This window comes from Staurois parvus, unplaced genomic scaffold (assembly GCF_062004578.1).
Source record: "Staurois parvus isolate SC_StPar_1 unplaced genomic scaffold, SC_StPar_1.0 ptg000714l, whole genome shotgun sequence".
NCBI lineage: Eukaryota > Metazoa > Chordata > Amphibia > Anura > Ranidae > Staurois > Staurois parvus.
The window spans coordinates 648613-663986 of NW_028318510.1; the positions used below are offsets into that span (position 1 = coordinate 648613).

Genomic DNA, 15374 nt, shown 5'->3' on the forward strand with positions numbered 1-15374 from the left:
AAACTGCTGCTATTGGGCCCCCTGGGCCTGTGTTGTCCTTTCTGTTGGCATAACCAAATAAAAAATAAGCATTAACTAGACTAGTAATATAATACTAACCATTTGTCAATGTAACATAAAACAGTATACGACACGATGTAAATGAATGCACAACAGAAGATGTGTCCATCTTGCTTCTTGAGCTCAGTGTTTTATCTCTGGCCATGGACGTTAAGCACATTAAAAAACAGTGTGTGTAGTTCTTTGCTATTCCTGCCCCATTTCATTTCAAAGCAACATCACCTCATTCCAAGTGCTCTTCAAGAGATGAGGGGTCCTATTTATCTTTCTCTGGAGTGATATATAAAAGCATATAGTAAGAGAATAGACTTTATGGATCACTAATAAATCCTTTGTCAGATTCATACAAGGGTTTCAAGGGCTTTCCATGGAATCTTATTTCCAGCATGTTATATATATATTGATTGTCAATAGACATTTTAAAATAAATTGCTGGCGTAGCTGTAAGTGTGCTATGGCATTCTTTGAAGTTAATTATAGTATACAAGTAAAGCTTATGATAGGAAGCCTAGCATTTGGTAAATAGCCCATTGTTTAAAGAAGGGCTACGATGCCACCATATTTTATACAGACATCGTATTACTGTGATTATGTACTCTTCAGATACAGTAATAGTTGGTGTGTACCAGGTATCTAAAGCTCAGTCCTCATTAGATGTAGTGACATGGTATATTGCAGATGATCTGCTAACAGAGTGACAGGACTTGGCTTTTATATTCTATTTTTTACAATTATAATCTCTATCATTTATGCTCTGTAGTGACATATGAGGTCTTTGCTTTATTGTTTACTGCAGAGTGAATGGCACCATAAATATACTGTTCGAAATATATGTTTATATAGTTTTTTTTTTCATTAAGGTGCAAAGAGTGATAATGATTTTCAAAGGTAACCCACTGCAGCAAATAAAGCTGTTGAAGTCTGATCCAGCTGCTTTCTGTTGGTGACCAGGTGTTAATGCTGTCATCCTCATCATTGCTCCTAATTTGCCTTAAAGTGTCATTAAACCTACATCATAAAAAAAAACTATTAATAAATGTTGTATTACACGCTGTTCATACTCATTCATTCACTATGGAATTTGTTTTATGTATTCTGCAAATAACCTGGTTGATCCTGCTGTTCTCTATCTCCCCCTTCTGTCCATGTCCCCAGTGCAGTTGGGATTCTGCAGAGTAGTGTTGGCAGCTACTGCACATGCTCAGTTTTCAGTGGATATCTATTCTGACCATTTCCTCCCTATCACATGAGCATTCCATGTAACTATAGAGTCACACATGTGGACCTATACACAGTGGTAAATAACAGCCCACTCCCTCCCTCCTCCCCTATGCCCACTAACCAGCTAAACACAATGGGAGTGGGATATTACATCTTGATTGATGGAGGCTTATTAGCCTTATTCTAAGATACAGGCTGGAGGGGTGTGACACAGTTAAAATCCGCCCCATCATGTTATGACCAAAAAATAATAGAGATTTTATTTCAAATGTATATTTGTATGATGGCTTAAAACTGTTATATATATATATATATATATATATATATATATATATATATATATCAATTATTTTTACTCTGTATCCCAATTGTTTTTATGAAATTTTGAACATGTTACCAGCAGCAGAGGACTAGAAGCTCCTTCTGCTTATGTTTCCCTGCAGACAGACTGGGAAAGAGTTTGGTCATGTGACAGCTGTATATTGATTAGGAAAAAGGTACTTTTTTTAATTAAAATAATTACAGATCCATCATCAACATACAGAAGAGGAAGGGATGATGTAATTAAAGTGTGTGTTTAGTACACAGTGCCATTTATTTTGGATGGCACGCCAACACATCTACATAATGCACTTTTGTTGTAATTGGTGAGTTGCATTGAAAAAGGGCGCAGGGTCAGTTTGAGTGTGTTTGAGGATTGGCAGGCAATTCAAAATGAAAGCAAAAAAGTAATTCAGAATACAATGCATGTTAAATATGCAGCTTTTCTGCAACATACTGGTGTCATCTGGCCTTTTCAGGAAAGTCTTGTACATACAAAAAGTGTAGAAATTCTGGATTTCAACAGAGACCTGAAGGAACTACATATCTGTACAGAACAGCAGGGATGGATCCTGGATGGTAGATACAGTATGTGTCACCACAGTTTGGGTTGTGGCCCCTTTAAGGGGGATGACCAAAGAAGCAACTGAGTACTCAGGGATTCTTACCCATGCAGGGTGCGACTCAGAGAGATCTTGGTTGGGAAAGAGCCTCCAACCCTGACTACGGGTACCTTTGGCATGAAAGGGTTAACCTTTGCACGAGGGTCTGGAACAAGAGACTCTAAAAGCAGCCAGCAGGTGTCATTGAGGTGTTGGTGAAACAAGACACAGCTGAAAAAGCTGTAGGCTTTGCCGAAATGATTGAGATATTTGGGACCTTTTCTGGACCCCTGGAGCAGGCGGGGACTGAAACCTTGTTCTATATCAGAGTTTATGGACTGTTTTGTTTGCTTAATGCTGCCAATTTGATTTGCTTGCCTATTTGTTTAAATAAAAACTATTTTTGTTTCACAAAGAATTTATTAGGATTTTCAAGGTGTTACATAGAAGCTGTATCGTTACATAGAAGTGTTACATAGAAGCTAGGATGAGTCATAGAAAACTACAAAAGGGGCAGATAGAAACTCTTTGGTTTGCCACTTGCAGTGGATCATCTGAAAAAAGTAGGGTGTTCCTTATTAGCTTTAAAAATCGCCCTATAGGGTGGCAAAAAGAAATGAGATCTATCTGCTCTTGCCTCTGCCAAAGCAAAAGAGGTGGGCTGGGGTAGAAAGAGGTGGGTATACCCACCTCCACTTTGAGGTCTGATGTAAAGTCAAAGACAGGGAGAAGGGGAAAAAAGTTTCCTAAGAAGAGAGAGGGGACCCTTGTGGTTTGACTGGGGAGGCCACATAACCTGCAACCAGGATGAGTTACAGAGAGAGTAGGTTTCGGTCTATGCTCTTCGGGGCGTTATAATCAATCCACTGACTCTAGACCTTAAGGTACTTGGCAGCGTGTCTTCTAGAATGGAGGTAAATGTTTCATGCACCATAATGCTCATGAGTCTCTGTTTCATTTCAGTGATATTAAGGAAAGGCTGTTTCGACACTTTGGCAAGAGTTTACTGGGCAGCTGAGAATATAGGCCCTACAGTTTCCTCTGGGTTCTTGATAAATACAACATTGGTTCATGCAGCAGGGCCTCCCAGGGATTGCAGACCAGGGAAACGTTGGGAACAGACCATATCATAGCATAGACCCATGTCCAAATAAAATCTATTTTTGCAAAGACATGGCTGTCAATGATCGGGGCCCCAAAATATCACACATCTTACACCAAGGTTCAAGTAATGACCATTTTATTTGTACAATATTTGTTTGTCAGATTTTGGATTTCTGCTTAAATAATAAATCCACCTTCAAGGGTAATACAGGGAATTATTCTTTGTTTACACTTAAAGTGTATCTAAAGCTCAACATAAAAATGTAATATACTGAAGCTTATCAAGTTTTTTTCCCTTTATTTTCATTTGGTGCCCCTGCTAGTAACACAACTCCTGTCCTGGGGAGACAACCCTCACCCTTCTGCATTTGATCAACAGAAACACGACAGGAATACATAACCTCGTCACTCTCCTCTTCTCCTGAAATAGAACGTTGTGCTTCTGTAGTTCTCAGAAAAAAACTGAGAACTATGTAATTGATAAGTCAGTATAAGCAGAGAACACAGGAAGTTATGAGCTTTCAAGATTTTTGGCACTTATTGCACAGGTATAACAAAACCCTTTCAGTGGAAGATTTACCAAACCAAACGCTCCAAACAAGAGAAGTTTCTTTTCAGGGTTTACATACTGTACATTTTAAAGTAAACGTTTCCTAAGAAAATCAGGGACTGGTATTTCTGATTGCCCTCTGATTTACATCTCAGGAGCCTATAGGCAGAGAATTCTGAAGTGTGCCCCCCCCCACACACACACACATCCGCCTTAAAAAAAAAACAGTAAGACCAACTTTTTTTTTTCTTGATAAAATATTATTGTATTTTTTTTATATGTGTAAAATGGGTTTTGATGTAAAGGGGGCCACTGTGGACTGTGATGTAACGGGGTCTCTGGTCATCAAAGCCCTCCCTTACACAATAGTCCCCAGAGTTTCCCTTACATCAGAGTCATCAGAGTTCTCTTTTACACCAGAATCTGCAGGGTTCCCCCTTACAGTGCAAGGGGGGGGGGGGACTCTGCGGACCCTGATGTAAAGAGAAGCTCTGATGTAATGGAAACACTGTGGACCATGATGTAAAGGGAAATTATGATGTAAGGTAGTCTCTGGTCACCAAAGCCCCCCTTAGATCACAGTCAGCAGCATTCCCCTTTACATCAGGGTCTGCAGTGTTCCCTCTTACATCAGTGTACCCATTTACATCAGGGTCCATAGAGGTCCCCTATCACTATGTGGGGGGGCGGGGGCTCTGGTAACCACAGCCTCTCTCACATTTCTGTGGAGGGGGTGATCTGTCACTAGCAATCACCCCCTCATGTCTGTATTATTATGGGGGTAGGGGGAAGATATCACCCCATGGAGTGCAATGAGTATGTATTGCATAGGGATGTCCAATGTGGTTCCCCCCATGTCTGTATTATTATTTGCAGTAGGCGGGGAGATGTCACCTCATAGGGATGTCCATGGCAGTGGGTGGGGGATAGGAGTGTGTCACTGGATGTCACTGGCAGCATCTCTGAGGGAGATAAAGTGACACCTGAGGAGTCCATGCATCAAGTGTCACCCCCCCTCCTTTTCCACAATAAGGAATGTTGAGACTGGGGACACCATAAAATGTTGAAATTTATGGGGAGGACAGAGATCGGGGATCTCCCCTTTTAAGGCCCCCCCTCCGACAATTACTGCTGCTCCCTGACTGCTTAGAGTGAGTTCTGATCCCGAGTTCTCCTCCAGTCCCCGGGTCATCACTGTCTCCACATCCTCTGGGTGGTGGGGACTCCCTCACTACGTACTACCCAGGAAGACAGTGATCTTGTAAGAGTATGCAGGAGTTCACACTTTGTAGACTACTTTATCTGCAGACTTGTTCCAGATTGCTTGTGTAGCTCTGCCCTCTTGAGTGCTGCTAGTTTTGGACCCCCCTATTTTCCTGTACAGCCAGGCAACACGCATTTTTCCATTCTTGCGCCCAAAGTCAGTGATCAGTTCATGAGCTTGTTTTTGTTCTATTAAGGGTTAAACAACTTGTATGGGCTCTAGGGGTAGAGTGGGGAAAATAATTATTTGATCCCCAGCAGATTTTGTAAGTTTGGCCACTTACAAAGAAATGAAGGGTCTATAATTTATCATAGGTGTATTTTTAATGATAGAGACAGAATATCATCCAAAAATCCAGAAAAAACACATGATACAAATGTTTTAAAGTGAGTTTTGAGTTAAGAGACATTTATTGGGAGTGCTGGTGACTTTACATCTGATTCGGGCACAGCACCATCTGTGGCATTCCATTTGAACATCCATCAATACAAGGTCGATCACTGTGGGGTGCAGCTTCTGTGTGTATTTTGTAGTGTTCCAGATTGTGACTCATTACATAATAAGATATAGCAGCACTACCATAATGTTATATAATACTCCAATAAAATATACTCCCATATACAGTATCAGTACCCTCGGCCACCAATATGTAATCAATATATTTAATTATTTTATGCTTTATTGTCTGAGCCGCACCTTTAGGGCTAGTAAACACTTGTGGTTGTGGGGTCATAAAACCCTGAGGTTTAGCTGCGCTTTTACAACCCTCAGCCATTCCATTTGGCTGCAGAGGCAATAACGGAGGATGTACACATTGCTCTGGCCACAGCAGGAATTTTCACCCCACTGTTTTCCGCAGGCATAGCTGCTGCCGCTTGCAACCCAATATAAGTGAACAGGGCTGCTCTGCAAGCACCCTTGCAACTACGTGCAATGTGTGCTCCTGACTGCTTGTCAAATGCTCTCTGTAATGCGATCCGAATGCAGATTGCTTTTCAGAGACCAAAGCAAATGTGAACAAGCCCTTAAAGTCCTATATTATGTGGTAATGAGCAGTCTTCAGTGCATGAATTTTGCATTGCCCTAAATGGCGCAGTAAAGTTATTTACAGAAAATATTTGCTGTGCCTTGTACTCAGTCACTGTTCAATAAGTGCGCGGTGCCTGGCTTTGCTTGAGAAAGATGCAGCACAGGCACTGGATTCACATTTGTACATAACCGTAGCATAGCAATTGATCATTTCTCAGCAGTTTTATTTCACGGGCATAGTTATGGTGGGGAGTTATGGGGTGGTTACCAGGCAACATGGATATATTAGCAGCAACTCATGACCTTTCTCTTATTCATGTTCTGACATACACTATATTGTCAAAAGTATTGGAACGCCTGCCTTTACACGCACATGAACTTTAACTGATGTCGAACGAGAAGGCCTGTCTCGCAGTCTCCACTCTAATTCATCCCAAAGGTGTTCTATCAGGTTGAGGTCAGGACTCTGTGCAGGTCAGTCAAGTTCCTCCACCCCAAATTCGCTTATCCATGTCTTCATGGACCTTGCTTTGTGCACTGGTGCGCAGTCATGTTGGAACAGGAAGGGGCCATCCCTAAACTGTTCTCACAAAGTTGGGAGCATGAAATTGTCCAAAATGTCTTGGTATGCTGACACCTTAGAAGTTCCCTCCACTGGAACTTCTGAAAAACAACCCCACACCGTAATCATCCCTCCACCAAACTTTACATTTGGCACAATGCAGTCAGGCAAGTACTGTTCTCCTGGTAACTGCCAAACCCAGACATATCTATCGGATTGCCAGACAAAGAAGCGTGATTGGTCACTCCAGAGAACACGTCTCCACTGCTCTAGAGTCCAGTGGTGGTGTGCTTTACACCACTGCATCGGACGCTTTGCATTGCACTTGGTGATGTAAGACTTGGATGCAGGTGCTCAGCCATGGAAACCCATTCCATGAAGCTCTCTATGCACTGTTGTTGTGCTAATCTGAAGGCCACATGAAGTTTGGAGGTCTTTAGCTATTGACTCTGCAGACAGTTGTCTAATTCTGAGCACTTTGTCCTTCAGCATTCGCTGACCCCACTCTGTCATTTTACGTAGCCTACTACTTGGTGACTGAGTTGCTGCTGTTCCCAGTTGCTTCCACTTTGTTATAATACCACTAACAGTTGACCATGGAATATTTAGTAGCAAGGAAATTTCACGGATGGACTTATTACACAAGTGAAACATATCACGGTACCACGCTTGAATTCACTAAACTCCTGAGAGCGACTCATTCTTTCACAAATATTTGTAGAAGCAGTCTGCATGCCTAGGTGCTTGATTTTATACACCTGCGGCCATGGAGGTAATTGGAACACCTGAACCCAATGATTTGGAGAGGTGTCCCAATACTTTTGGCAATATAGTGTATGTATCCTTCTGGAGTGTGGGTGGTGTACCTGTTTTGATTTACACCCTGCTGGGGGAAAACTGCAAAGCTGAAATATTGCTTTAACTTGTTTTTTGTGTGTGCATGATTATTCATCATTTCAGTGTAAAACATTCCGCACAAATATTAAGAAATGATATATAAGATAAATCACTTTCCCCATCTTTGAATACCATTTACATATGGCAGAGATTAGGATTTGAAGCGGTGAAGCACAACCTGCCTGCACCTATTGCTGTGGAGGAAATTACAGTATATCAGTGTACATTATAATGTATCTGTCCTCTCTGTTCTCCCTTCTCAGATCGCTCTTAGGGATCCAGTACATGCAGTGTCACTACAGCAGTTTGTATATGAGAAGCTGAAAGCACAGCAGGAATTGCTGGGGGATGAAGGATTCCGATCTCTAATGGAAACGGTAGACACGGAAATCGTCAATCAGCTGCAAGAATTCTTACAGGGTTTCTGAAATTATGTAAAACAAAATTTGTTACAGAATTGTTTAAAAAAAATTTAAGAGACATATTTCCTTTAAAGAAATATACTTTTTGCAAACAGCTGTTTTGGTTTGAATAAACGTTGAAATAATATTAAAAAAAAAGGTTTTGGTAATTCATTGATAACATTGATATATTTGGCTGATATGGTCTGTATTTTTATCATGACATTCACTTTGTGTATTAATACTAGATAACAGATTTTTATGACCATAAAAAGATTCTAGTTATCACGACAATAATAAAATGTACCCTACACACTAATAAAATCTGATGTGGGAATCATCTGCGCTTTGTACTATATGCCAATCATCTCGCCTACCATGCAGCACACACCAAGAAGGTAGACTCGAGCCCCTCCTCTTTGTATCCACTTTCCTTCTACTGTGTCTCTCTACTATCAGCTGTCTTTAGCCTGCTCCCTTCTGCTACCCCAAACACTGACTTGGACTTCTCCCCTTTTTTCTGCCTGCATGCAAATCTCCCAGCACACCTGTGGCATTGGTAAGTGTGTACCCCATCTCCACTGAGTGCTGTTGCTTTACTCACTATCATGATAGTTTAATATCACAATATCAGATATCATGATAGTTTAAACTGAAAAGTGGGGAGGAAAAACCCATAGTGCCAAATATCACTGCGCTCCTGACTGGTGAGTAGCCTTCATATGCAAAGTAATTTCAGCTTCACAGAAATGTGGGAAAACAGAGGTCCGCTGCTTTAAAGTTATATTTTTGGGGAGTGATTAAAGACAAAGCACTCAATCCATAAGACTTTCAACTTTTACGGCCATTTCTATCAAAGAGTGACTGCTCTGATTTTCATGTTTTTACAAACATTTAGTAATTATAACTCCTATTGTAAATTCCAGAATATGTTTTACACAATCCTGTTGCTTCATCATGTTTTGACACTGATCTTCCATAGTCATCCCTGTTCTCTCTTCTGCCTTGCTCATGCACCATCATTGATCCTCATTTCCTGCTCTCTTGTCAAAATCCATCATCACTGATGGACACTGTCTCATCTCTCCTAAACCTTACAGATCTTCACTTCTCCCTGTTCCACCATTATTGTTCCCACTGCCTCCATTTTCTCCCCCACTCCACCTTCACTGACCTTCATTGCCTCCTCTCCCCATTTATTCCACCATCACCGATCTGCCTCTTTTCCCCTCTTCTCCAAAATTGCAGACTTTCTCCTCTCCCCTCCTGCTCCACCATCACTGTGTCCTCACCCCTCTGTTCCACTATAATGATCCTCCTTGGGTCTGCTCCACCACCACTGATTCCCACTTCCTACTCTCCTCATGCTCTACCAGAACTTAGCCCAACTGCCTCCTCTCACCTCTGTTCCACCATCATTGAACCCAACTGTCTTCTCTCCCCTCTGCTTTGCAATTACTGATCCCTACTACCTCATCTCCCTCTGCTCCACCATCATAGATCATATTCATCTTCTCCGTTTCTGCTCCCTCATCACAGATCCCCACTAGTTACTCCTCCTTTAATCATTTTCCATGATCCCTGCCATACTGTACAGCCAGGAAAATCCCTCTACTACTTCAGTTTTTGTTTTTTTTTGCATAGGCGGGAAGATCACTGTTACTTCCTATTTTAGCTTTACTGCCTCCAGGATTATATTCCTGTTAATTGGGCAGAGATGATGATGCTGATTCATAGTCCAGTTAACAAATTACATAGGATAAATTGCTGAGCCAGGGTTGTCATCTTTTTGGATATGTGTCCATGTATGATGTCTGTAAAACACAAGTTGAAGAGAAATGCAAATCCTTTGGCAGGTTAAAGAGTAAACACATATACAGTATTTAAGCTGTATTTCTTTTTCTTTCCTTGAAGGACACAGGATTCGCATACTGGGTTATACTGTCACCTATAGGACAATTTGTACACTGGTAAACAAGAAAAAACACAGTGACCAGCCCACTCCCAGTATGCCTCAGTTTCTTTTTGCTAGAGTCCAATGAGCATAGACATTTTTTCTCTACTGAGAAAAGTTTAGCCATTTTTACTAGCTATTTTTTCTCAAGAATATTTTTTCTTCAGTCAAGGCTTCTCTGTGCTTTGATAGAGCTTGTCTCTTATGCAGGTATCTGAATTGGCAGACCCAGGAACAGCTTTGAAAGCAGTACATGGTTCCTGCTGGACTGGACAATTTCCACTTTCCAAGTCCTTGTTTTCTCTAGCAGGCCCTGCATTGCAGCCAGTCACAGCGGTGATGTTAGGATCCTGCTTCTATTCACATTGATGCTTTATTTGAAGAGAATTTAGAGCTCATGCCAACAGCCCTTACAGTATGTAGAAGGGATAATTTAATATTTCAAGTATGAAGCTCCTGTCAGTGAAAAGGCTTTGGCTGAAATGATTTTTTGGGGGTTTTTTGTGTGTGTTGCAGATCAGGCATATAAGGATCATCTGCAGTGCATGCTCTTTGAGGGAGTATGTCCCTTTGGAGAGACTTTGGACACCTTTTGGAAGATTCCCCACCCACACCCGGGGCCAACAAGACTTCCTTTCTTTAGTCCAGGCATTTGTTGGTCTTTGCATATTCCTGGACAGAAAACATCTCCTTTGCATTAGTAAGAGACATGTTTTTCAGGAGCCACAAGCTGGAGTTTGGTCTTGTTCACATGGGGTGTACATGTCCATGAAGGGCCTTGTTTACTTGCACAGTGATGCACAGGTGTTCTGTGCATATCCGTGCAGCAGTTCCATTGCTGTCATTAGGATGCAGAGGCTGTCCAGAGACAGCCATTGCTCCCAAACACATCCTGAGTATATAAGACCCATGTAAACTAGGCCTTTCTATCTCTGCCCCCACCCTGCTTCATGTTGTCAAACCTGTCTTTTTTCTCCCCTCAGACTAACTGACCTCCATACTGCAGATCTTCTGGATCAAAGAGTTATCAAGTTTATTCCTACAGTGGAAAGTTTTCAGGATTTATAACTCAACTTTTTTATAGTTTCCAATCCGTAGGGGGTATCTGCTCCATCTTGAATCTGAAGGCCTTAAATATCTTCTTTCGACCCTAATCTTTGCCTGAAATCTACTTGGTCTGTCATAGCCTACCTTCATTATGGTGAGTTTCCAGCCTCTGTGGATGTCTAGGATGCCTACTTGCGTGCCCTCATATTTTCAGCACATTAATGCAGGTTCTGACTGACAATGTGGTATGGAAAGTCCAGACCTTAGAAAAGGTCTGATTGGATCCTGAACCTTCATAAGTCAGTGCTGAAACCTACACATCTCTTGGTGTTTCTGGATCTTATCGTAGACACAGCTTAAGCCCAAAGAAAAACATCTGACTCCGTCCAATTCTGTGTGAGAGTCCTAAGTCTGAAGGTAGCCTCCTTCAAGGCAGTTCCATTCACTATGTTCCACTCCAGACCAACTCTGCAATTTAACATTTTGTCATCATGGGACAAATCCATTCAGTCTCTGTACAAAGCAACTTACTTGATACAAAATACCAAGGCTGGAGAGTTACACTATCCAGATTCAGTCAGACAATGCCACAGCAGTCAATCAACCATCTGGGTGAAACCAGAAGTCTTGCCATGGCAAGAGAAGTAGAAAGACTTCTATCATGTGCAGAACTTCACATTCTATCCTTGTTCACTTTTGACAATTAGCAAGCGGACTACTTCAGCCAATAGTGCCAGAACTTGGGGGAAAGGTCTCTTTCACCCAGAAGGGTTTCGGGATCTGTATCACAGGTAGGACAGGCAGAATGTGGACCTCCTGGTATTTAGGTTCAACAATAAACCAGACAGGTTTGACTCCAGGTGCAAAGACCCTCCAGCAGAAGCAGTGGGTGCCTTGATGGTTCTGTGGGATCAGTACAACCTGATCTATGCCTTCTTCTGAAATTCCTTCTTCGTCTGATCTGCGGCATTAAGATGGAGAGCTAGGAAGTCTTGCAAGGTCTTCCATTGCACACAAAAGGCATACTTTGCCTGGTGCAAGAAAAGAAGTTTTCAACTCAAGTAATACTCCATTGGAAGGATCATAACAATCAGGCCTTGCATTTGATACTGAGCACCATTAGGGGGCAACTCTTTCTTTAAGACTTTTGTACAGGGCATCTATTATGTAGCTCCTCCGATGCAACTACCTATAACTCCGTGGAATATGAATTTGGTTCTGTCTGCATTTCAAAAAGCACCTTTTAAACCTATTACAGATATCTGTCCTTTAAAGAACTGTTTCTGATCTTACACAAGGCCAAGTTGTTGCTGAGACCCAGATAATTATTCCTTCCTAAGGTGGTTTTGGCCTGCTGAACCAGGACATTGTTCTTCTGTCTTTAGGTCTAGCTCCAGTACAGCAGAAGGAAATTTGTCGGTTTACTTCCCAGTCTCAGCTGCTGTCAGATTCAAGCTTTTGGTCTTAAAGATCAGCCCCGCCCTTTACTGTTAAAACTTACCCTGCTAGATCTGTGGGTGCTTTTTGGCATCAGGCAACACTTTTTCCCAGATTTGCAAAGCTGCCACCTGGTCTTCTGTTCATATGTTCTCATGCTTATCTGATGCTTACTTTGGGCACAAGGCAGCTATTTTAACAGCTGGTAGCCCTCAGTTCCATTGTTTTGTTATGTCGACAGTTCTAATTATTTGAAGACACTGTAGGTACTGCCATACATTTGTGAAACTTGGTAGGAAAGCTTAGAAGAAACAAAGCAAAGTGTTTTCTTACTGTTGTCCATTCTTCCATTGGACTGCTTTTGGATGTCTCATTTATCTCTGACTCCTGTGCCCCTCAATGAATGAGAAAATAGGCTGCTTTTATTCACTGAAAAATCTGTTTCTTGTAGTTCATTGAGGGACACAAGTCTGACCCCTCCAAGTTTTTGATTGTACAACTAGTGCTGCATTTCTACACACTGAGGCGTGGTGGAAGTGGGAGGGGTTATACCAGACTGGTTGTGTTTTTCTCTGCCAGTGTCCAAATCCTCCTGTAGGTGGCAGTGTAACCCAATTATCTTTGAATCCTTTGTACCTTAATGAACTCCAAGTAACTGATTTTATGGTAAATACAAAGTAATCCCATTTTCATCTGTTTGCCTAGAGTTCTATTTTAAGCCATTGGCTACCAGGGATATCTTTTTTGTCTAAATCAATTAAAACATTTAGAAATCTAAGAAAAAAAATTGCAAATCTGCAAACTGGCGGTGGTAAGTGAATTCCATTTACATTCACTTTAATGCGAAAATGCATCATAATCTAATCTGTCTCAACTTTCCTCTTGAGTTGACACATCCCTCCTCTATGGTCCCCTCTGCTGTTATGAATATCTGACATTAGAGGGTATGCAGGACTACCAAAATACATCCCTGAGATTGCTTACAGATGATCTGTCTTCCCAGATAGTGTATAAAGCAATAAGTGCCTACCTTTCCTACACTGACACACAACTGTAGACATGTCCCTGTGATTGATCCAATAAACTGGGCTCCAGTAATAAAACCAATATAGCAGATGAAGTCACGTGATCCGGTGGCATAACACGTAGGGGAGGGGCTCTGATGTCACGATGCTTAAAAGAGTATTACACGGCGAGTATAGGCAGTGTGGAGATCACTCAGAGGATACCAAATTACTACACAAAGTGATTTTATATGTTTTGAAATGTGAGTGCATTAATGTTTGAAGCCGAAATAAATATTTTAAAGAAGATAAGGCACTATATCTGATTTTTTGGTTGCATGTTACCAACACATGGAGAAATAAGGAGAGGAGTTGTAGGAGGTGTGAAGTCCCCCTGCAGGAGAAAGGGAGAAAATCTATCCATCTTAACCCAGCAAAACAGGGCTTTGGATGGACAACAGGACCCCCTGTGGAAAAAGTAAATTATTACACTCATCCAACCATCCATCCGTCTGGGATAAGGATACCATCTGAAAAGTACCCACTAGTCCATATAAGGGACACACGCTAATTTGACCTTAACGGTTTGGTCAAAAAATAAGGTGAGCGCATAGAGGAGAAGGAGCATTATTTGAAAAGTTATAACGAAGTGGACTTTTGTTTATATACAGTGAGGATCGAAAGTTTGGGCACCCCAGCTAAAAATTTGTATTAATGTGCATAAAGAAGCCAAGGAAAGATGGAAAAATCTCCAAAATGCATCAAATTACAGATTAGACATTCTTATAATATGTCAACAAAAGTTAGATTTTATTTCCATCATTTACACTTTCAAAATATTTAATATCTTGTACTGCCCCCTTTGGCAAGTATCACAGCTTGTAAACGCTTTTTGTAGCCAGCCAAGACTCTTTCAATTCTTGTTTGAGGTATCTTTGCCCATTCTTCCTTACAAAAGTCTTCCAGTTCTTTGAGATTTCTGGGCTGTCTGTCACGCACTGCTCTTTTAAGGTCTATCCATAGATTTTCAATTATGTTGAGGTCAGGAGATTGTGAAAGCCATGGCAAAACCTTCAGTTTATGCCTCTTGATATAATCCCCCGTGGATTTCGAGGTGTGTTTAGGATCATTATACATTTGTAGAAGCCATCCTCTCTTTAACTTCAGCTTTTTCACAGATGGCATCAAGTTACCATCCAAAATTTGCTGAAATTTTATTGAATCCATTTTTCCTTCTACTCGTGAGATGTTCCCTGTGCCACTGGCTGCAACACAACCCCAAAGCATGATTGATCCAACCCCATGCTTAACCCTTTGAGGACCAAGGGACGTATTTGTCCCATGTTTTTAATTGCGTGTATGATCTGATCAAGAACTTAAAACTCTTTCTTTTTTTTTTTGGTTTGAGTCAAAATATTAGTTCTTATCAACAAACAACAAATGGATCTAGCTTTTTGCCAATTATTTCATGAAATGGCTTAGTTACAGCAACTGAAGTGTACGAACTTTAAAAACAAAAAAATTGATTCTTTTGGCGGTCCAAAATCTTACGGTCCTCAAAGGGTTAACAGTTGGACAGAGGTTCTTTTCATTAAATTCTGTGCCCCTTCTTCTGCAAATGTACCTTTGCTCATTCCGGCCAAAAAACCTCATTGGTCCACAGAACTTGTTTCCAAAATGCATCAGGCTTGTCTATATGTTCATTTGCAAAGTCAAACTATGATTTTTGTGGTGAGGACGTAGAGGGGGTTTTCTTCTGATGACTCTTCCATGAAGACCAAATTTGTACAAGTATCTCTTTATAGTGGAATAGTGTACCACAACTCCAGTGTCTGCCAGATCTTTCTGGAGGGATCGTGCAGTCAAACGTGGGTTTTGAATTGTTTTTCTCACAATCCTGCGAGGTGTTCTGTCTGATATT

At 41.2% G+C, this 15374-nt stretch overlaps 1 protein-coding gene across 1 annotated transcript in view; it reads left to right on the forward strand.

The window, feature by feature from the left end:
* Positions 1–13765, forward strand: part of IPO11 (importin 11) — a 661807-nt gene extending 648042 nt beyond the window's left edge. The window contains exon 30 of the mRNA XM_089653447.1: positions 7874–13765. Coding sequence (XP_089509573.1) covers positions 7874–8038 — 165 coding nt within the window. The 3' untranslated portion in view covers positions 8039–13765. The remainder of the gene's footprint in view (positions 1–7873) is intronic.
* The last annotated feature ends 1609 nt before the right edge of the window (positions 13766–15374 follow it).